At 39.0% G+C, this 23,938-nt stretch overlaps 1 protein-coding gene across 6 annotated transcripts in view; it reads right to left on the reverse strand.

The window, feature by feature from the left end:
- The window catches only part of LOC139473007 (rhomboid-related protein 2-like), a 93,143-nt gene that overhangs the window by 23,564 nt on the left and 45,641 nt on the right, over positions 1-23,938 (reverse strand). For 4 of the 6 annotated variants that reach the window (XR_011653915.1, XR_011653917.1, XR_011653916.1 and 1 more), the window contains exon 1: positions 12,533-12,762. The exons of 1 other annotated variant lie outside the window; for it this stretch is intronic. Coding sequence is in view for 2 of the 5 variants with exons in the window: in XM_071255507.1 (XP_071111608.1) it covers positions 12,533-12,616 (84 nt within the window). In the remaining 3 variants the exon portion in view is untranslated. Of the gene's footprint in view, positions 1-280; positions 439-12,532; positions 12,763-23,938 lie in introns of those variants that run through there. One more of the 6 variants, XM_071255508.1, reaches the window with a different exon arrangement.

Genomic DNA, 23,938 nt, shown 5'->3' on the forward strand with positions numbered 1-23,938 from the left:
GTGACATGGTGTACACCAGGGTTCACTGCGTTCACCCCCATCATTACAAATCAATACATTTAGCAGAGCTGGCTGAATATATTGATTTTAAACAAGACATGCCAATGCGTGAATAATATTAAAAAAACAAAGATCAGAGATCTGTATGGAACTACATAGAGCAGTTGGCCTCGTGGCCCACACCCTGATCGTGATGATCAAGCTACATGGACTACAACATGACGACACCTGTATCAAGCGACAAGTAACAGTGTGGTCAGTGTGAAGTGGTCAGTACTACCTCAGTCAGGAGTCTCTGCATCTCAATATCCTGGCCTGCTCCACTGCTCTCACCCCAGCGTCCCTTCGACATGGTGCTTTTTCCCCTGTGTTCCTACAACTGTGGCAGCCTGAGGGGCCACTATGCAAGGTGTGTTACAGTGAGTGACTGCTGGAGTACTTTACGACACAGCATGGAGTCCTGCTCCTAGAGGAGCATATCTCGTACCGTCCTCAACTCAATAAACATTCCTCAAGCAGTTCCGGTAGTAGTGATTGTTACATTTCATAATAACTGTGGCTAATTCTGTATGTTTTTTGCTTTGCATGTTTGAATTTTAACATTTTTATCTGAACATGTTTAATGACAAAATACTGTTTGTATGACATGAATGAATCTAGATAATCTTTCAGCAAAATCTTGTCTGGCTTTTTATTACTGAAGTATTCATAGGCTTTAACAAAATACATCTAAAAAATTAATGAAAAATGAATGCTTATAGCATGTATAGTATCATTGTATATATACTTTATACAATAAATATAGTATGTATTAATTATGTTAATGTACAATGATGCATTACCTTTACCTTTTTTTAAAATTTACTTAAATATAACAGAGGAATGAAAACAAAGCTGGAAATGTTGATTATCAAAAATAAGTTTTTATGTTTTTCTTAAAACCTGAACTGAAAGATAAGTATGACAAAGAGTGTAAATTCAGAATATTTGTTATTTACAAACAAAATTAACATACATTTTGTGGATGATACAGAGATATTTGCTATTGCTTTTTGGCCTACTTTTGTATGACAGCACAATCCTTGAAATGTGCGGGGCAACAGGTGTAACCTTTCACATAAGGTATGTGGGGAATGTTACCGTGGTTACTGTCCTGTAGAAATACCCTGCTCCATAGTGACCACCCCTGACCCTGACTGCTACTCACTGACCAACAGAGGCCACACAGAGCTAGGCCAAGTGGACAACTGTACACTGAGTGACACAAACATTTGTTAGTAGAGTGCATTCATCAGAGATTTGTTTACATTCCGGTCCCACATCAGACTTTCATGGTTTATGGGACCCGTGAAGGTCTGAGGTAGAATAGGTCTTCAGCAACCTATGCTTGGCTTAAAAAGCGTCTGTGCTTGTCATTCATGCTTGTCATCGTATCCCAATTGGATGAATGCTCATGATGTCAATCACTTGACTGTCTGGTCCTGACTTGATTATTTACAGACTGCTGTCATATAGGAGCGTTTAACAGTAACAAACGAAAGAAAAACTCATGCTACTAGTAACTCAAGTTCTCTAAGTGAAGCATGCCAGTTTTGAAGTTAAATTAGCTGCCTAGACTACCATCTTGTCTCTGAAATGAACAAAAACAAAACTAATGGTTTATGGTCATCTGATATCAACATTTTGTCCACGGTTTTTCTTCTGCAGTCTTCATATTGTTGTGTCCGTGAGCATACTGAATACTGGTTGTTTACTTAGTGGAGTTAGAGCAGACATTTAATTCTATGATCTAATTTATCTCAACATTTCATGAAGGTTCAATATTTGCTCAATACTCATTTATTCAAAAACATATTCAAACGTCCTCATGCTAATAGTTCAGGGCAAAACTATACTTTATTACACGACACATGGGGGTAGAGCCATCCCTGGCCGTGCGTTATACCAACAGACATTAAAAGATGGTACTTGTTGTTACCCTGTCTGGCTCTCGGTATTAAGGGGATGAAACAATGACTGGTCGGCCCAGAGTCAGTATACTGTGTCTGAGTGAGGTTTTCAAGTTAAACTGCAGCATAGTAACGCAGTGAACTAGCACTATAAAACAAGCATTAGTTCAGGCAGTACAGGAGCGCACACTCACAGAGAGTGACATGAGTGCCAGGGGATGCAATGAAGCTCCTCTCCTGGCTTCTGACTGTGTTTGCTCAGCATCATCGTGACTTAGCGCTACATTAAATATGTAACAAACATACTGCAAATCTACATATTGAGTGTGTCATTTATACTAGTCTCAGGGAATAATGTTAATGTCAAACCCTGTTTACAGCAGTCCTTTGTCGGCTCATGAAAGAGATGTGATCAAAATATATTCATGATTTACAAATTCAGGTCATGAGGAAATATTTTGGTAGCTATGAAAACATCTATGATCACTCAATACACACTGTCCTTTTTCCAGATTTGAAAGAAAGCGATCATGAAAAAGTATTTCCTCATAGAAATATACATCCCTATACATGTTTCCTAGAGGTACTTTATAACAGCAATTACATGGTGAGAATGCCATTGAGTCCATATAGAATACAAAACGAGTTCCCATGTAATATGCATTTTATGAAACTTGTTAATAGTTTCATGAAATTGGTATTACATAGGACTGATGGGAGCTTGTTTAGTATTTTATTTATTACTTGCGTCTTAAGTTTTTTAGAATTTCACTGTCGGTTTATGAGATGCACAAATGTGCGTCCAGTACACACAAATGTAGAGAATGGATGCAGAAAAAAGAAGATACGGCATCCCGAGGTAAGCACAGTAATATTCATTGTACCTAGAGCGCATCAAGAGCAGTTATGGATGTCTGTCATTTCATCCATCAAGCATGACCACTGTCCACATTGATTCATTCCAGGCTCTGAAGTAATTATTAAACCATACAGTACATTTCATTACTTTACAGGACCCTGATATTGCCTGTAAGGACCCTTGCAAGTAATTACTGGGAGTCCCGTGGACTCCCACAAGTCCAGGTAAGACCTTGCACTGACATGAGCAGCTTGTTCCAGTGTAGGGAAATGCCTGTGGGTCACTACCGCACTGGCCTTCCTTAGATATCCTGGGGCACATCCCCTCTAGTGTCTCTTACCACAGACCCTTGAGCATATAGTTGTTGAAACATTTACCCTATTCCATTCTCAGCTGCCTTTCCGCTTTAGCAACCTAGTCTCATCCCCTGAAATTAAGAGACTTGCGGGTCCCTTACAATCAAGGTTCCCTTAATGGAGGATTATTATTAAACCCTATACAGAACTTTATTCAGGACTATACATACTCCCTCCTACACATTCCATGGCCAACATCCTCAGGCTTCTGATCTGTACATTCAGGTCATGAGTAGTGTATCACTGGGATGAAGTCAGGCAGGATTTCCATATGTTAGTACCTGTCCAGTAGGCAGTAAAATACTCAGTACTACCGACCAAGCAAGAACAAAATACCCTGCAGGATCCCTGGGGCAGATCCAAGATTCTAAAAGGGGGGGCCCACTTCGGGCAGTTTGTACCCCCAGGTGGAGGTGGGGGAGACAGGAGGAGAGTCCACCCAAAATATCCAAAACATGATATGTAAACCATTATTAATTTTACTTTAACAACCAAATGAACATGTTATCATAGTAGGTAACGTTTTAGATGGGTGCGGAGGGTTTAGGTTATTTTACAATTAAAAAAAGTGGTGATCCCCCTCACCCCCAATGTTAAAAATGTTCATGTTTTTGTCTGGAATCTGATTGACAAGTAGTTTTCTCTGATCCAACATCCAAACTCATCTGCTAACCTAGCATGTTCTTGTGAGGGTCACAGTCCGGACTTCCTGTGGTTAGTATCACTCAGGGAAGGATGTAGTCACAGCATACGGAGTGACCTTGTTTCACAGGCCTGACAATAGTTCCCACTAGCCAGTTACTCCTACATATGGTCAGTCCAGTAAGCCTTTCTGTGAAACATCAAGAATGCTATGTCCTGTACTTGCAACAAAAACCATATTGAGTCAAGAAAACTCCACAAACTAACCCCCTAAGCTCCCCCACTACTGACATAATCTGATACCCGTGAAGATCCGGGGTAGAGTAGGTCTTCAGCAACCCATGTTTGTTGTAAAAGGCGACTATGCTTGTCGTAAGAGTCGACTAACGGGATCGGGTGGTCAGACTCGCCGACTTGGTTGATGCATGCAGCGTATTTGCATAAAATACCCCCCCAAAATATTCATAACACAATTACTTTCAATCAACTTGCGTAGAGAAACGCATACATTAAATGAAAAACGCAAATGCATTAAAACAGCACGTGTAAATTCCCAATAAAGCTTTTTCAGCATCCGTACAAAGGAGCTAATTTACGAAACACAATTATGAGCTAAAGCCTATATATATACAACAGTTATGTACACATAAAACATTATTTCATTTTTTTTATACCTTAAAATGTTCACCAATTTGGGGGAAAACCCAATAGACATGATAGAGTGACGAATAGATGAGTGAACAAATATTGGTTACCCAATGAAAAATGTAATAACCCAATTAAAATAGAAACCCAAGAGTAAAAACTCAATTGCTCAAAAAGTTATCTGGAGCTCTGTGCATGTCATCGTATCCAAATTGCGTGGATCGATGTTCATGATGTCAATCACTGGATTGTCTGGTCCAGACTAGATTATTTACAGACCGCTGTCATATAGCTGGAATATTGCTGAGTGTGACGTAAAACAACAAACAAACAAACATAATCAGATAGTCAACACCACACACTCAACTAACACCTCATTTGTCAGCCAGTAGAGCCTCTGAAGGAAGGAGTGTTTAACCTAAATATTAGTGATTGATTGCCCTATATAACTCCTCATTAATCAGGAATTTTTGTGTAACCTACACTAGACACACTCCTATCATGGTAATATTATGTCAGGGTATCAAAATTTCCTACTTGTCTTTGCAGTAGATCATGTGAGATGTTAGGGAAGTGCTCATCCTCCAAAATAATGTTGGCATCTTGAAGGGCATAATGACGTTTCAGTGACATCACACTACTTACCAAACTCACTTGCTCTTACAAATTATTTTTTGAAACTAACTGGCATACTTATTAATAAAAATATTTATAAGGAAATGACAAGAAGATTTCATTTAAAGTTAATCTTAAACTTGTGTGCAGGGAGACTTTATGACAGAATATTTTAACATGTATTTAATTGTGCTGGTCTTGTCCCTATTCAGAAGTTGTTTGCAGTTTGCAGTTTACCTGTAAATTAAAAAGTACAGAAATTGACACTTAACCCTACTTAAGGACTAACCAACTATGACTTGCTCATGTGATAATGAGACTACCAATTCCCTTTTGGTACGAGTGAGTGAGTGAGGTTTTATGCCGCTTTAAGCAATATTCTAGCAATATCACGACTGGGACACCAGAAATAGGCTTCACACATTGTATACCCATGTCGGGAATTGAACCTGGTACTTCGCTGTGATGAGCGAATGCTTTAACCAATAGGCTACACGACTGCACCCCTTTTGGTATGAGGGACTCGGGGGGTCTATTTAGAGGGTATTCAGTACTCAGCAGTGTGTTTTGTGATACAAATAATATCAAATAATACCATATTTGGTACAAAGATTCAACATTTGAACAAAAAATATTATACATTCTATTTTTTCGACATTTGTTCAGTAATTTGTGATTTGTGTTAAGTAGTATTCGGGATTCAGGGGAGGGGAGGGGGTGGTGGGGGTTTGCACCCTTAAATATATTACAGTGCTTCCTGAAAACCAAAATAAGCAGCCATATCTATGCATTTACACTTGTTTAAAGTCCCAAATATTCAAATGTTAAGAATAAATGTTGTTTTTATAAATTTGTCTGGAAACAACATCTGAATGTTTTCCTGACTTCTCAAATCAAGTGGGCAAAAATATCCCTTATCAAACATCCTGTGGTTCCATAGAAAACAAATTGCCTAAAGCCCATGTAACACTGTCAAAAACGTTTTGGTGTGAATGTTTTGCTGTTGTTATGAGTACTTTGTGTATGGGCATGTTAAGGAGGTAGTTTTCGGGTTAGGCAAAGGACTGGTCCAGGTAGTGGCTGCAGAGGAGGCACCAGTTTTACGGGCCTACATTGCTGTTCTCCTAGAGTTTGAGGGAGAGGATTCCAGTGCCTATGTCAACTATCTACGAATGAACAGGGACATGTTCAGGTTTCTTCTTGAAAAAGTGAGGCCATACATTCAAAGGCAGGACACGAGAGTGAGGGTTTCTTGCATTCTGATTGGCTAAATTACATCGAAGTCAATCAAAGTTTGATGAGTGAGTGAGTGAGTATGGTTTTACGCCGCTTTTAGCAATATTCCAGCAATATCACGGTGGGGGACACCAGAAATGGGCTTCACACATTGTACCCATGTCGGGAATCGAACTGGGTCTTCAGTGTGACGCTTAAACCACTAGGCTACCGGACTGCCCCCAAAGTTTGATGAAAAGTCGGATCAGTTATCATTCCATCAAAGTCTGTCAAAAAATTTGTCATAGTTTTGGAAGCTAGGCCTATGTTACATGTACACTATCAAAAATGGTCAAAACTTTGACCAAGTTTTTTATCAAAGCTTTTGAAAGTGTAACAGGGCATAAAACTTGATAAGAATTACTACAATGTTACGAACAATGTCCATGGTGAAACACAACAGGATGACACAATATCCAACATGTTGTTACAGTATTATTTACACCCTAATGTATAAATAGGTTATACACTATTTGAGATGCTGCATGTACTCCTATTTAATAGACATCATACAGACATCTGTTTAGAAATAGGTCACAAGTTATTCATTATTTTCTGTTTGGACCAGACATTTCACAACATAGAGTACAAATTCCATATCCCAAATAACTACTACTTTGAAATGTACTGAGGGGAGATGGTATACACTTACATGAAGTAGGATGCAAGTATTTCAGTTGAATTCAAGAAGAGTGCGTGTGTCATTATATGAGTAGTACCGGTAAGTAATTTATTTTAGCAAGTGTATCATCTTCTGTCTCCATGTATCATGTATCATATGAGAATCCACGATGCACCGGTGTATGTTTCACTACCGGGTATATGCAGTTAAAGTCTGTTCGACTCATAGACTCAACCCTAGCCATCAGACAACAGAAAGTACCACATCATGCATAATAGGTAAATAACATTAATATAATAAAAAATACAAACAGAAGCATTTGTCATGTGTTCATTTAAGCATCTATATGCATCAATAAACAACAATTACCACTGCTATTAAATACCACGCTTAGAACAATTAAAAATAATCCTGATTCCTCTCACACATTTCACAATTTGTAATCACCTTGCAATCATGTGATCACATTCACCTGACGTGACCTCGTATGGAGGTGTCCTCCGATATTCACGCTGAGAGGTATCGTGGCAGGTAAACATCTGAATCTAAAGAGATTGATACATATGATTTTCCCTCACCGTGTCGTGGCAGGTTTACAGTCTGCTTTAATTACTGATTATACCTAAAGGGTTCCTTGCCTTACTTTTCTCCTTAATGTATTGATGTCATTTAATTTTCAATTGAGACATTATGCTTTCAAATTGCACGAGATGCCCAAGGCATCATGCAAGGTGGTACAGAACAGGGATTGCATGACTTGAGTGTGAAGATGATCAACTGCCTGTCAACACATTCTGGATGCACATTAACAGTATCAACACTCCACTCGATGTATATGGCCACACATATCTCATGAAATACTCATTAGCTAATTGGAGTCAGGATCCTACAAGAAAAAATGGAAAATCCCAGAATATTCAAACTATATATTCCAATCCTGGCATTTTTTTTTAAACAAATCTGATTCAAAGCCACAGAAAATAAAGTAGTTTAAACTGATTTTTACTTGATCCGGAGCTCTTTCTTACATGGATTAGAAAAACAAGAAAATCAAACTCCAAAAATCAAACTTAATGTACCTATTAATTTATTAAAATAATACTATTTTACTGTATATCAAATGACTATGTGAGTATATAGTCTACGGCCACACCTTCAGAGAACAATGCCTTATTCTCTTACTGAAGAAAATACAGTTCTGTAAATTATAAAAAAAAACCACAAATATCTTTTACACATAATAAGCATTTATTCATCCCACTAAACTGATGTCTAGGTGAATAAAATTAATATAATATTAATTACTAAATTACAACAATGTACTCATTTAATATGTTTTCCTGTCTACACTAACTGGTTAACAAAATCCATAAAGTCTGGCCTAATGTTAAGATTAATAAGGCAACACTCAACTAAAATTGAGGCACACCTGAATTGTGAACAAATAATGGCAGCCATGTTTAAAGTCAGATTGGAATTCAGAGCGCTGTGTGCCTCATTCATACAAAATGTCTGGAGAGGGCTAGTCATATGTCAGGATGAGAGTTTGGGCTGTCATCAGCTTATCCACAGCTCTATCACACAGGCTGTGATGTATCTGAATTTGGAGCTGACAAACATGTGGTTGATAGTAAGAGCATCATTTGTCATACAACCTGACCTAGTAAGCCATCTTGGTGCTTCAATTACTAAAGTGTGGGAGTAATATCTACAAAGACATTTCAAAGTTCAAGTATTTCAACATCCGAAGAATCTTCAAAACCCGAACGTCTCATGGGTCTTAGCCTGTCTCATTGTCCTGAGCAACAGTATTTCACTTCTGCCCAGCCCTTACTGTAATGCTATAGCCCTAAGTGAAGCAAGTCTAGATTTTCCACATCTCCCATCCCATTGGGGCTCCTTTTCAATTTAAATGGAGTTGTTTGTTTCTGTCAAAATCATAAATTTTCAGCATTTGTCTGTAGCTACCATGGGTCGTTTACTTACAACTTACGGTAACTGTCATGAATATTGATGTTTGTACTGCTTGGAAACACAAACCAAACAACAGCTTTGTGAAATCAATTTTTAATTACGGTACTATAATCATCATTAGTAGCAGCCATTGTGTGTGATCACAAACAGCGAGGTATAAATAGCTCTCTGCCGCACCAGTGGCAGTCAGTGCATGCTCATGTATGTCGATGTTCACTGCAGGGGATAACACCACTTGAAGAGTGCTATAACCTTGATGTACTGTTAATAGCTTTAGCAATCAGGTTTGCTGATACAGAATATATTTTTCAAAGATGTATGCTGTGGAGTTGTAGCATTTAGTCTTCAACAACTGGATTTTTCTCCATGACAAAACATTATTGATTGAAAGAGCATGGAACAGGTATTCACAATAGAACATAAGATGCCTGTTTGTTTGTTTGTTGTTCAACGCTGCACTCAGCAATTTTAAAGCTATATGACGGCGGTCTGTAAATAATCGAGTCTGGATGTGATACCACTGTGTCACAACATGACACACACCGGCATCACAAATTCACAACACATGAAGTTCATGACTTTTCCCATTTTGACTATTCCCCAGTTTGACTATTCCTAATTTGACTATTCCCATTTTGACTATTCCCCTGTTTGACTATTCCCATTTTGACTGTTCCCAGTTTGACTATTCCTAGTTTGACTATTTCCATTTTGACTATTTCCAGTTAGACTATTCCCAGTTTGACTATTCCTGACTTGACTATTCCCATTTTGACTATTCCCATATTGACTATTCCCAGTTTGACTATTTCCAGTTTGACTATTCCCCAGTTTGACTATTCCCAGTTTGACTATTCCTAGTTTGACTATTTCCAGTTTGACTATTCCCATTTTGACTATTTCCAGTTTGACTATTCCCAGTTTGACTATTCCTAGTTTGACTATTCCCATTTTGACTATTTCCAGTTTGACCATTCCCAGTTTAAGGTCTTTGATAGGCATTTAGAAGTTGGAGTACTAAGTAAGGATATGAATTTATGGATGAACAACTTCTTTATTACAATTAAGAGCGACGTTTCGGTGTAGGTTCTACTATTTCCTGTTTGACTATTTCTAGTTCGGTGCACGATACGGATCGTGACCTATGTTTTGTGGTATGTATCAACCCTTGTTTCACCAGTACTGTATCCCAAGTGACACTGATCTTTATAATTAACATAAATAATGCTAATAATGTTACATAATATAAGTATATCTTCAACTATTACACATCATAATAAAAATATAAAATTATCAAAAGCCCCTCCCCACCCATCACACATACACAAGCATAAAATAGCAATTATTAAAAATAGGAATTTAAAATTAATTATATAAACATAATAGAATTAATTTCTCCTTAGCTTCTGCACATTCCCTTGACCTATAATCGATGTTTATATTCCTTAGACATACAAAGTTTACACAATTCATGACTGTGCAAACAACAGAACAGTGTCTTCAAGCTCTTGAAAGTAATATTACAAAAACGACTGTCCCTTGTGGGAGTTTCGCCATGACAGTTCGTTGTTTGCCCCATAAAACTGACTGTCTTGTCACAGTCTCAAGAAAAAATGTTACCAAGTATTCCATGATAAAGTGTATGTGCCTACAGTTTAATCTACTTGGGCTGTCTCGCTTTTTCTGTTTCCAGTCATTACATTGAGTGAGCTTCTCTCCAACATGGCCATGATTGACAATCTTCAAATCTTTCTTTTGGACAACTTCTGCAGTGTCTTATCTGTTTGTATGGTATGACGCCAGTGAAGTAAACTGCACTGTGGTGTTTATATAATAGTCACGATAACATTCTCAAACAAAAAATCAATATTACATTAACCTCATATTGTCACGTGTATGTCAGACAATTACGTATATGATTGTTCTATGAATACATTACATAGGGACTTTTCTGTTTGATTGTTCTATGTTCATATGATTGTTGAATACCCATACAAATGGAAACAATGTATACATATTTCTATGCACAATAAAGTAGACATATTGACTTTCACAAAGGGAGCAGTTGTACAAGTTCATACTGTTATTTAAAAAAAAAATTATACTCAATCTGAGAAATTCAAAAGAATGAATGAGTTTGTTGAGTTAACAAAATATATGCTATATGTTCACATTCTGCCACTGTCAATAATCAAGTCTGCAAGGTAAACAAGTGGTCGACATCATGAGCAAACTTTCACTATGTGTGTGTGTGTGTGTGAGAGAGAGAGAGAGAGAGAGAGAGAGAGAGAGAGAGGGGGGGGGGGGGGGGGGGAGGGTGTGCATGAAATTATTGTGAAATGATAATGAGCCTTGTAACCTAGGAATGAACTGTTTGGCTTTTAATACTTGCTAAAACAACTGTTTCAAATAAACACTAGCAGCCATATTATATATCCAGGAAAGAAATGAAAAGTACTGTTACTATCAACTAGTAATGAAATAATTTGCCCATTATCACTGCTGAACATAATAAATTTCAGTTTCAAATAATGGATTAATACCATGCATAATACTATGCATTAATAAAACAAAAACGGTCAATAATAATTCCAATATTGTTGGACAGACATGACAGTTAATGGCTCCCTCATTATGTGTTTTTGTAATCTATTTCAAATCACATAACCTTTTATTTTTTACAAAGTCATGGAATCACTTGGCCTTTACTGAATATACAAAAGTGGGCTGTTTATTTATGTATACATATGTATATATGAATATATGTGGCAGTTTATTTACAGTGGGAGGCCAAATCTGAATTGCTTTGAAAACTGATTGTCACATTTCTTCGGTGTCAAGGTAAATGGGTGCTTTGAGACAGGTCAGTCCAATGGCTAGGGGTGATCGTGTCAAGTCTTACGGTCAATGGGATCTACAGGGTTTTGCTAGTTTGAATGGATACTTAGCCCAAAGCTCTGATTCACTGTCAATAGAAAGTCTACAAGCATTGGTTGTACCAGCAAATACCATCTGAATACCTTGTTACAAACACAGCATGTAGAGATTAGCATAATCTTAATCCAGTCAATCTGTATCATTAGCTTGTTGCTATGAACATTAATCTGTTTAGCTCAGTATTTGATTAATGACTTCAATTCTCTTTACTAATTAACTTTTTACTGTTTACAAGTAAGTGTTTAATGAGGATATTTACAATTAATGACGATGACAAATATAAAAAATCTAGTTTGACAACTTAATAAGTATTTCCTAATATATCCGTATATCTGGAAAGCACTGAGTTCTATCAATAGAGAAAGTGAGAGCATTATCAAAGCGTAGCGCGTTGTGGTCTATTTCACAGTTTGCAATCAAAATAATTGAACAGATCGATGTGTACATATAATCATCGCATAGTTTCATGAATCTAAAATACCAACGACAACAAGAAAGTATTTAGTTATTTGTCAAAGTGCATCTTGTCTAGAACATCTACTCGGTTTTGAAGTCTGTTATCAGTGGAAAAGGAACTCAGTCGACTATTTGGCAGAGGTCGAGTGATAAAGTGTGAACATTGAACGAAATACAAAAATCTTTTAAATGATAAACGTACCCGATCTAAATCACTGCGAAGTCGGCGCATTTCCACATCATCCACACGATTTCCTCGGGATCTACCGCCCCGTGTTCCAGCCATTTCGTTGGAAGTAAAACTTTTGGATGTACCCTTTCCCTCCTCCCGCTCCTGTCAAAACTGTGAGGGTGGGTGACGTTCGCTAGCAGTACCGTTGCCAGAGCAATAGATTGGCCCGCTCTCTAAATAGCTCTCGCCTGTTGCGCTTGGCTGACAGACGCCTTTCAGGGAGGATTAGAGTCGCTGGAGTTATCCCCCTTTCACCTAATCGCCTTATCGCAGGATACGCACTTAAAAATAAATCTGACATTAGGTCGTTTGATGAATTTGATTTATATTTGGAATAAGTGATAAGTACTTGAGCTTTGTCATGAGAATCACAACAGAAACGGGTTTTTTTCCTTATATTTATGACTTATGAGTTGGTCCTTTTTTAAAATAAAGGAACCTTATTTATCCCATAAATATTAAATGTCTGTTGGTAAAATTAGACTGTTTGTTAGGAAGTGTCCATATTTACCTCCTAAAATTCACCCGTTCTGTATGTTATTTTATTATATATGTTTCCGGAGGTTTGATTTCATTTTTTTTATCACAGCATTGAAGATTCACACCATAAAAACGGGAAACCTTAAGAAGTTTCAAATTTAATATTTTATGAAAATGAGTATCTTCCAGTTAGCTTTTAATCTTAAACACGTGTAACTGAAGACTAAACACGGACGTTGACATACGGGTACTGACGCTGACCGATCCTTCATAACTGGTCAAGAAACTACATGTGAATGTTATTTAACGCCGCATTCAGCACTATTACACATGTGACAGTGATCTGTAAATAAAAAAAATAAATTTGAATTTGGTGAGTAAATAATGGTGACAGAGGATCGTCTTTTCTTTGGTTTGCAAGCGTATCAATATGTTTTGTTTTCAAGCGTATCAATAGGCTTAATACGTGAAGGCATCGATCGTGGGTTAACTTAAAGCTAAAGAGATTTTAAAACTGATGCGGAAACTTGATATTCTTATTTTCGATCAATAGGAAAAGAAACACAAGCAAACGGAAAAATTACGCTCAGATACGTGAAATAGATACCAACTGACAATAAAACTTCACGCCTCGACCAGAGGGGCGTTAGGTAGCTTAGTGGTTCAAGCTTTCGTTACCCCGAAGACCCGCGTTCGATTCCCAACATGGGTACATTGTGTGAAGCCTATTTCTGGTGTCCCCCGCCGTGATATTGCTGGAACATTGCTAAAAGCGGCGTGAAATCATACTCACTCACTCACTCGACTAGTAATAAGCAAATATTTTACGTCACAAGCGTGACTAACCCTCCGTATTTTATGACGCTTCGATCGGGTGCACCCGTATGACACAATCAATCTAGTCTGGTATCAGTTATCAGGTCATGTTTAGGATAATAACATATAGCGCCATTATGGAAATGATCTGATGTTTTGCGACCTATATCGCTGTAGAAATATGGCTTACTGCAGCTGTCAGCGGAGGGCGTGATAAGGCTTGTCTGACGTCACTGATAAGTTATGACAGTCGGTATGTTGAGAGCCTTTATGAGCATTTAGAAGTTGGATCTAAACATGGCAAGGGGGATTATGAATAACATCTTGTTTGTTATGCATACACAACGTGTCATGGTTAATTTTTGCCCCTTCATCAGATGAATGATTGTTTGTTTGCTGTTTAACGCCGCTCTCAGCAATATTTCAGCGGTCTGTAAATAATCGAGTCTGGACCAGACAATCCAGGGATTGATATAATGAGCATCGATCAACGCAATTGGGATACGATGACATGCATCAACCAAGTCTTCGGGCCTGACCACCCTATCCCGTTAGTCGCCTCTTAAGACAAGCATAGTCGCCTTTTACAGCAAGCATGGGTTGCTGAAGACCTATTCTACCACGGATCTTTACGGGTATCAGGTGAATGAGTGAGTGAGTGAGTTTGGTTTTACGCCGCTTTTAGCAATATTCCAGCAATATCACGGCGGGGAACACTAGAAATAGGCTTCACACACTGTACCCATGCATGTCGGGAATAGAACCCGCTTTAATCACTAGGCTACCCGACCGCCCATCAGGTGAATGACAGGAGGGGGATATATATATATATATACTGGATATTTTTTTTAAAGCACACTTTGCATTTTTTGTCATTACTCTTAAGTCATATATATATGACATTACTTAAGAGTAATGACAAAAAATGCAAAGTGTGCTTAAATTTTTTTATCCAGTTTGTTAGCGACAAACATCATCGATGACTTTTGATCACGTGATCTGGGTAAGATCCGGGAGTCAGGTGACGATATTTCGCAGCGAACGTACACGTACATCACCAGCACGGACTGAAAGAAAAAAACCCGTGCAGATGTATTTGAAGCGCAATTGACCAAGTTCACTGCTGGATGTAAGCGCTCGCGGTCACATGACTGCCAAGCATACCCGGATTGTCACCACTGATCAAAACTCAATCATGATGTTTCTCGCTACAAAACTTTGCCAGTTTGGTCATTACCCTAATATTCCTTATCATCGGAATGACTTGACATCTTCGTTAATTTATCAACGCGATATTTCGTGATTCAATTTCAAGTGGCGAGGAATATACCCGAATGAGAAACCATGCCGCAGTTTAACATGAACACCCCACTCAGACACAGTATACTTAACTCCGACCCGACCAGTTTTGGTATTAGCCCCTATATGCCGCGCCCCAGGCAGGGTAACAACAAGTACCATCTTTTAACATCTTTTTCGCAGCCGGGTATCGAACCCCGGACCTTCCGCTCTCCGGGCGGACACTCTACCTCTAGACCACGGAGGCGGATGTTGGAGAAGGACGGTGATAGCCCTACTGATAATATTTTACGTACTTTATGAACCCAGACAACCCGTAAAAGGCGACTGTGCTTGTCGTAAGAGGCAACTAACGGGATCGGATGGTCAGGCTCGCTGACTTGGTTGATGCATGTCATCGTATCTCAGTTGCGTGGATCGATGCTCATGGTGTCAATCACTGGATTGTCTGGTTATTATTCTTCGATTATTTACAGACCGCCGTCATATAGCTAGGATATTGCTGAGTGCGGCGTTAAACAACAAACAAACATGACCATACCTGAAAATAACCATCGGTCAATCACTCCCACCCTACTCTAACCATATATCTATGACGTCATACTGCAGCTCCAGACAGTTTAATATTAATGATACATTAAACTAGAACACAATCAGTCTGGAATACAATCTCACCAATTTAATGCTCCATGAATGTCAGTATTTAATTGATTGTAGATTGTATAATGGTCTGCGCTGTGTGTGTGTGTGTGTGTGTGTGTGTGTGTGTGTGTGTGTGTGTGTGTGTGTTTGCAGGATTTGTATATTTGCGTTAAAATATTTAAAAACATCAATTAGCATGCTTTTATAGTTATTGTCAATGCGTGTTTTATAAGTACATGTTTCTTGGTATCGTAAAGTGTCTCTCGTAAGCCATTGATTAAGCCTGGACGTGCAAGCCTTTAAGTATAACAGTGTATGCTGGTACTTGTTAGTGTTTACTCTTGAACACGTGACACACAAATAAACATCAACTACGCATATGTTTTGTTTGATAGGCATTACTTAGACTGTTGACGGATGACAAGGTAGACACAATTTTATGGATAAGAACTTCTTTAATACTGTAAAAAGCGACGTTTCGGTATAGATTCTTATACCGTTGTCTCAAGAGATTCACTCTGTGACTTCTTTAATGCTTTAAGCGATACGAGAGGAGGTTACAAAATAAGAGTTCATCACACGTTTAACGGGAAGTATTTATAGGTGCCTTGTCGGTTACGTCATTGTTTCAAGCAGATGCTCAATAGGGCTGAGATTTAGTGACCTTGGCGGACATGGCGATCCTTTATCTCCTGTCTTGAGGATTCAGTACCGACTCGTGCAGTCTGCTGACTAGCATTGTCACGCTGTAAAGGGGCGCTTGGTGCTAGCAGATCCAGGACACCGTGGGGACGGACGTACGGTCACGTCGTCATGTCGCACACCTGTTAAGTTGCCCAGGGCAGGAACAAGATCTGTTCTGCGCTCAAGAGATGCGTGTCTCTCCACATCATGACACTCTCTCCACCGAATCTGTCGACTTTTTGTGCGTAAAATCCGATATAAAGCTTATCCCGTCTCTTCTACACACGGCTCCGCCCATTTCTCGCTTGAAGAAGGATACGGGAATCGTGCCTTGTTGCCGATAGTATGCCCAAGGTCTGGGAACTATTTCTCCGGGCAGCTTTGAGATACCTTGTCACTGATGCTGGTGACTCACCCTTTCATGTCTACCAACAGCGTTAATTCTCTCAGTACAACTGAATCTTGGCATGACGATCACAAATATACTTCGGTAACTATGATTTGTGAAAAAGGACATGTCACGAACTTGCCTAAGAATTCCATGATTTGCACGTAAAACGTCTTTTCAGTTTCCCAGGGAAAAAAGAAATCGTGCAAATTTCAAATGTCAAAGTTCATCGAAATTGACGCAACCAAAGATATATAAGAAATAACATCCTCGCTTTGTTTTCGTGTAGCGCTGCAACATCGAATTCTTTCCATCCACGAAATTAATTTTTGAAAATATTGTTACCAAATTGTATTTAGTTTTTTAAGGGGAGTATAATTCCATACATTAAAGACTGACATCAGCACTAGAAAAAAATCACAACTGCATTAATTTCGCACATTCAGATGTGGTCTAGAAAATGCTGTGTTCTTGTAATTACCCACTTGAAAACAGTTACTATTTCTTCTTTAATTACTCTGTTTATGATAGCATAGGACATCAATATATTTACGGTGGTCATGCTATCAACCCTTGGATGTCACGACACAAGGACCCGTGAAGATCCGGTTAGAATAGGTCTTCAGCAACCCGTAAAAGGCGACTAACGGGGTGGGGTGGTCAGGCTCTCTGACTTGGTTGATGCATGTCATCGTATTCCATTTGCGTAGATCGATTCTCATGATGTCAATCACTGGATTGTCTGGTCCAGACTCGATTATTTACAGACCGCCGTCATTTAGTTGGAATATTGCTGATTGCGGCGTTAAACAACAACTAAACAAACAAAACATGACCCAGTCTCGATCATCTACAGGTCAGAGTAAAATTACAGCTGTAAAATTGATTGAATTGTAAAATTACAAGCTGAACAAAACAAGAAAATGTTATAAGAACGATAACTTCTTGAAGCGCCCTTAATAACATTACTAAATTGAAAGACAACGAGAAGAAAGATGGAAGAAGCATCCCTAAAATCACTTGTACATCTTGGCGCAGCGGTACAATCGGTGACAGTGAAAATCGATGGTTAGTCAGAGTTCTCATGGTGTTCTCACGGTGTTCTCAGTCTGGGGGAGCGACGTTCAGCAAGTCATTTATTCAAAACTATAAGTTCATAGCATTTCTTACGGCTTTCCCTCGCGCCTATACTCTGTATTTTGAAGAGTAAGTAAGTATGGTTTTACTCCGCTTTTAGCAATATTCCAGCAATATCACGGCATGGGACACCAGAAATGGGCTTCACACATTGTACCCATGTCTGGAATCGAACCCGGGTTATCGGTGTGACGAACGAACGCTTTAACCACGAGGCTCCCCGACCGCCCCATATATTTTGAAGAAAACATAGCAAGACGAAATAGAGAATTATTATATACTTTCGTGTCGTTCTTGTAATAACCATTCACAGAGTTACTTGACATTGCTTTAAATGTATAGAAAACCAACGCAAATATGAATTATATTGCACTTTTAAATATATATACTAATGTTAATATTACGAACATACATAAACGAAAAGTATATCACAAATGGGTATTTGAGAAATATTAACATAGTTAGACATTTGTAATTATCAGTGGCCACAGGTCGATACTGTCACGCTCATATATGAGAGGGGTGGGGATGGGGTGGGGGTGGGGGTGGGGGGTGGGGTGGGGGTGGGTGGGGGGGGTGGGTGGTGGTCATGGATGTAAATCGAGACACGTACACTCTAAACACCGCGGCATCCTTGGCTTACTAAGATCCGGGGTAGAATAGGTCTTCAGCAACCCATGCTTGCCGTAAGAGGCGACTATGCTTGTCGTAAGAGGCGACTAACGGGATCAGGTGGTCAGGCTCGCTGTCTTTGTTGATGCATGTCATCGATCCCAATTGCGTGGATCGACGCTCATAATATCAATCACTGGATTGTCTGGTCCGCCGTCATATAGCTGGAATATTGCTGAGTGCGGCGTGAAACAAACAAATCCTTGGCTTACTGGTAAACACTAGACGAAATATCTTATTCGTTGACAGGGGAATCGAGATTTCATGTGAACGCCGATAATGTTTACTCTCGCGAAGCAACATATAACACTGTGCACGGAAAGCACGTGCAGAGAAGATCACTATGAAATGTATGGTTGGCAACACAAGGGCGGGTCCAGCATTTTTAAAGGGGGGTGCCCAAAATATCAAAATCCTCTCTCAGAAAATTTTACTGTTTACAACGTTACTCCATGGCTTTAACCCCCCCCCCCCCCCCACCCCCCACCCCCCCCCCCCACCCCCCCCCCCCCCCCCCACCACCCCTCCCTTTGATCCGCCTAAGCAACGCCTGTTTTAGATTATTGACGTACGTGATCACATACACAGTCCAGTCGGACAAGTGACGTTGAAAGTAAAATTTTTGAAATGTAGACAACACATGTCCTGTACAGGTTAAATAAATAAAATTCAGACGCGCACTATAAGTCACGAAGTGAACAAAAACACGCGACGGAGGGAGTGACAGAAGTGACGGGTTTACGGAAGGGGGGTGGAGCGGTCTACTCTCACACACTCACGCACCACAGCACACGCCACCAGAAATATGTAGTTTCATGTGATCTCTTGTGTAAACCAAACATATTTTCACAGTGTGCACGTGCAAAACACATATATGTAACTTTATGGTCGATTGTACTCCTTTCAATAAAAAGGACGAAAAACCACTTTTAATGTTTTTTAAAGACAATACAAAACCTGTATATACATGTAGTTGGCCGATGGAACACAATGACAAACAGTTTTATTTTCGCAGCACATGTGTTCCAAAGTACCCGAATGTCCACCCTCAAATCTCCACCCCTTATACCATTGAATGCACGCGCTATGCGTTAAAAGCTTGTGAGATCTTTTGTTCCGACATTTTTTTCCGCCCAGACACCGGCCGTTACAAGGATTATTTACCGAAACAATACTGCTTCTGAAGATAGAGTTCATGTTGTGATTGTCCAAGCAGCTTTTATCAATATTCAGTGTTCGGAAGAATATGATGTTTCTGCGACTTCATGAATTATTTGGCATGGAGTACTATGGATAATACACGCTGCGGGTAGCAGTGATGGGGCAGTGCTGAAGTCGACGTTATGGTTCAGTCACATCCTGAATGCCAGTTTTGTGTTAAGCCCATTAATAGTCAAATGGTAAGACAAATATAGCGTCCAAATATAGCACACTGTGGGGATGGGTATTAGGCTGGGTGGGGGTAGTGGTGGGGTGGGAGTGGACCCGCATCGATAATTAATACTTCCCGTTTTTAAATTCACTAGTTTATACATCTTTGAGTCAGTGGGTATTCTGCGGAAACGAACAAGTATGCATACCGGAGTAGGTGAGTGGGTGAGTGAGTGAGTTTGTTTTCGATTCTTTTATATATTCATTCTCAACATGCAAAATACATGTGTCTGGATTTATGTAGAGAAATATATTAAATATAGCGAAGCCTATGTTAATAAAAAGATATTCATGAGGTGCACAATTAGTTCAGCTGTTTCGAATTATTTAACCTAATTAGGATTGTATGCAATGCCTGATTCACTCACAGAACTTACACAGTACCTTAAATTGTCAGGGTTTTTACGTATTGTATGCGATACTGACCTTATATAAAAAACTATTCCTTGAAATGAAGAATGGCTCAGACTCGATTATTTACAGACCACCGCCTTATAGCTGTAATATTGCGGAGTGAGGCGTTAAACAACAAACAAACAAACAAACAAACAAACTAGGGACTATGACATTGCCCTATTTTCACAGATGTCTGGCGATGGGGAAAGATCAGAGTCTTTAAATAGGATTTCAGGATATATGTATAAAATATTTTCACGACACGTATTTCAAGGAATATGTTTTGTCAAAGTAGGATGAGTCATGGCAAGGGCCCTTTGACACACTAGAAATGTCAAAAGTTACGGAAAACTTTGAAATATTGTGATGAGGTTTATTTCTTTACGATGTCATGTTTATTTGATTGACAAAGGACCTTTTAAAATCATATGTAACCGTTCTTTATTATGGGGTATTGATGTATATAAGTATGGCTGGTATAATTGAGACGGCAGACGTTTTGAACTTTAGAAAATGTAACTGTTAGTAAGTCAGTGACAAAGGATGTTTTTTTACCATATATATGTACTTGTATTTTGTTATTTACATATCCTATACAAGCCAACTTAGGAGCCAGACTTGCTCATGTTAAAACATATGGAAAACGCCTCGGCGAGTGTCTATACCCAATCCGTTGTGACACATTCAAGCCTAACCTCAACATTTAAAAAGAAAAATGTTGAAAGCAAAATAGCCCCGCTCTCCTTCATTGAAAACACTTCAGAAAAACGAAACGATTCCTAAAATTTTAATTTTTAAAATTATTTCGATTCTGTTAATATTATTATGCATAATGCCTGTAAACCGATACTCAGATCGCCCCATCAGCTCGGAGCAACCCCTCAACATAAATATGTCACTGACACCATAACACCTCACATTTGTATATAATCTGTTGTATTTTATGTATTTTAAATGTATCTCCTAGTGAGACATAAATAAACACTTCTGTCTGTACAAAACGAGCTCACAATGTTCCAAAGAAATAAACAATGAATAGCTTAGATAAGTAATCATCGCCATGCCTACTATTTGTACATAGGTTAATAGGCACGACAAAAACTTTAATCAGACATCATAAAACTATGGAATAATAGAAGAAAGCGACATTGTCGGAGTGCCGAGTTGTCAAGCCCTAAGCAAGACCTGACTATGCGACAACGCGACATTTCGACGATGTATCGGGTAGTCGCAGTGTGGGCCTTTGTGGACACACACGCGCGCACGCACGCACGCACGCACACGCACGCACACAGACACACACGCACACACCTCACCTCACCGACACTCAACATAACCATCTCAATATGATCACAAGCAGAAATGCTACTACTCGCAAGCATAATAACATACAAGCAGAAATGCTACTACTCGCAAGCATAATAACATACAAGCAGAAATGCTACTACTCGCAAGCATAATAACATACAAGCAGAAAATCTACTACTCGCAAGCATAATAACATACAAGCAGAAATGCTACTACTCGCAAGCATAATAACATACAAGCAGAAATGCTACTACTCGCAAGCATAATAACATACATGTAGAAATGCTACTACTCGCAAGCATAATAACATACAAGCAGAAATGCTACTACTCGCAAGCATAATAACATACAAGCAGAAAAGCTACTACTCGCAAGCATAATAACATACAAGCAGAAAAGCGAACACAGAATTAAATGAGTGTCAAGCGCCTTTGGAACATTTGGTCAATCAACTTACGTAGACTCCCGTGTTCACATCTGTAATAAATGTCTTTGGTTGACGATAAGATTAAGAAATCTGTCATACATTCACACATAGCGTTCATTACACCATAAGGTAAATCATCATACATGTTACAATCAATTAAGAAGTGGACCTCAGTCTCTACTGAGTTAAAACAAAAAGCGCAAGTTCTATCCTGGAGGGGGACAGGGGGACGACTGTACCTCATTTTTTCAATGTTAATGGGGAGGCTGCCACTGCCTTAATGTGCCAAATATTTTTTAGTGTATAATTTGATAAGACATAGGGCTCAGGCGCTAGATCCTTCTTTAGCAATCTATAGGTCCTCAGATTATTACCATTAGGGTTATTAGCATCATTCCACAGGTCGAAAAACCAAACAGTTTCATCCAATTGAAATAGTTTTTGCTTAATTAGATTGAACTACCACGTGTCATGGAATGGACATCAATCAAGTCGACGACGTTTAACCAAAGGGCGTATCGAGTTGTTGCAGTGTGGGCCTTTGTGGGTACTAACACATTATTCAATACGCGAAATACATCTATTGGTTAAAGTGTAGCGATGTCGCACTGGCGTGGTGTCGCGCTTTGTTAAATGTTGACACTCTTTCGGTTGTCAACAACGCGACAATGTCCCCACTAGGATTCCATACTCAAGCGTTGTCAAAGAAAAACAATATTTTGCTTATTCATTTAATCATATTTAAGATTGCGGAAAGTGACAATAGACTCCAATATGAACATGCAGACCAACAAACGGTTTCACTTAGTTCGACAGCTTGTTTTTCTATGGATTTGCGCAGTAGCCTGACACGCAGCCTGACCTGTCGCCTGACTGAAACACGCAGATAACAGAGCGGCTCGTGTTAAGTACTGCAACAGCCCGACTCGGTGTATCAATCAATGTTCAAGGACATGGATTTGAAACTATTTTGACGTGTAACTCATAATATATACACTGAGTGCGAAAGATTCTATTGAGTTGACAATAAATGATTATCACTGTTATCTACTTCAGTTATATATTCTGTACCAATACGTCACACAATAAACTAAGGGCCAAGAGAAACTATACCTCTGTTGATTTTATGATATAATTAAATTTCAATTGAAAAATCTTAAATTAGCGATATCATATAAAATGAAAAAAGATGTAAGGCCGCTCAAAGAATATTTCTACATGGTTGTATTTCTTTAAATATAATTTCATTAAAACTTTTAAATATATATAATAAAATATTTCGCACAATACACAATTGCTGATAGGTATCTTAGAAAATCTTTGAAAATCGATAAATTTGCATATGTCGGAACATATTTACAACGTTTCATGTGGTGTCTGCTTCATTTCTAACCCCAGTCTTCACTGAACCAGGGGCGTCCCTGTGCAGAGTTAAGTCCCTTGGGTACGCCAGGAACCTATGATTGTGGGTTCCATTCCCGGTTCGCCCCGATTATGTTTCTAGGTTTGTCAGCACCATACCCGTGTTCCTGGGTTTCACCGAAGTGGTAAACGTCTGAGACCTGCATCACTTCGGGCTTTCCTACCACATTAAGCCGACACGCCGTGATATGAGTGGAATACTGTTAAAAGCAGCGTTAAACCCAACTCACTCACTCACTGAACCAATTCATTTTTGCACAAAATTACCCATCCA

Source organism: Haliotis cracherodii, unplaced genomic scaffold (assembly GCF_022045235.1).
Source record: "Haliotis cracherodii isolate W230 unplaced genomic scaffold, xgHalCrac1.p SCAF_26, whole genome shotgun sequence".
NCBI lineage: Eukaryota > Metazoa > Mollusca > Gastropoda > Lepetellida > Haliotidae > Haliotis > Haliotis cracherodii.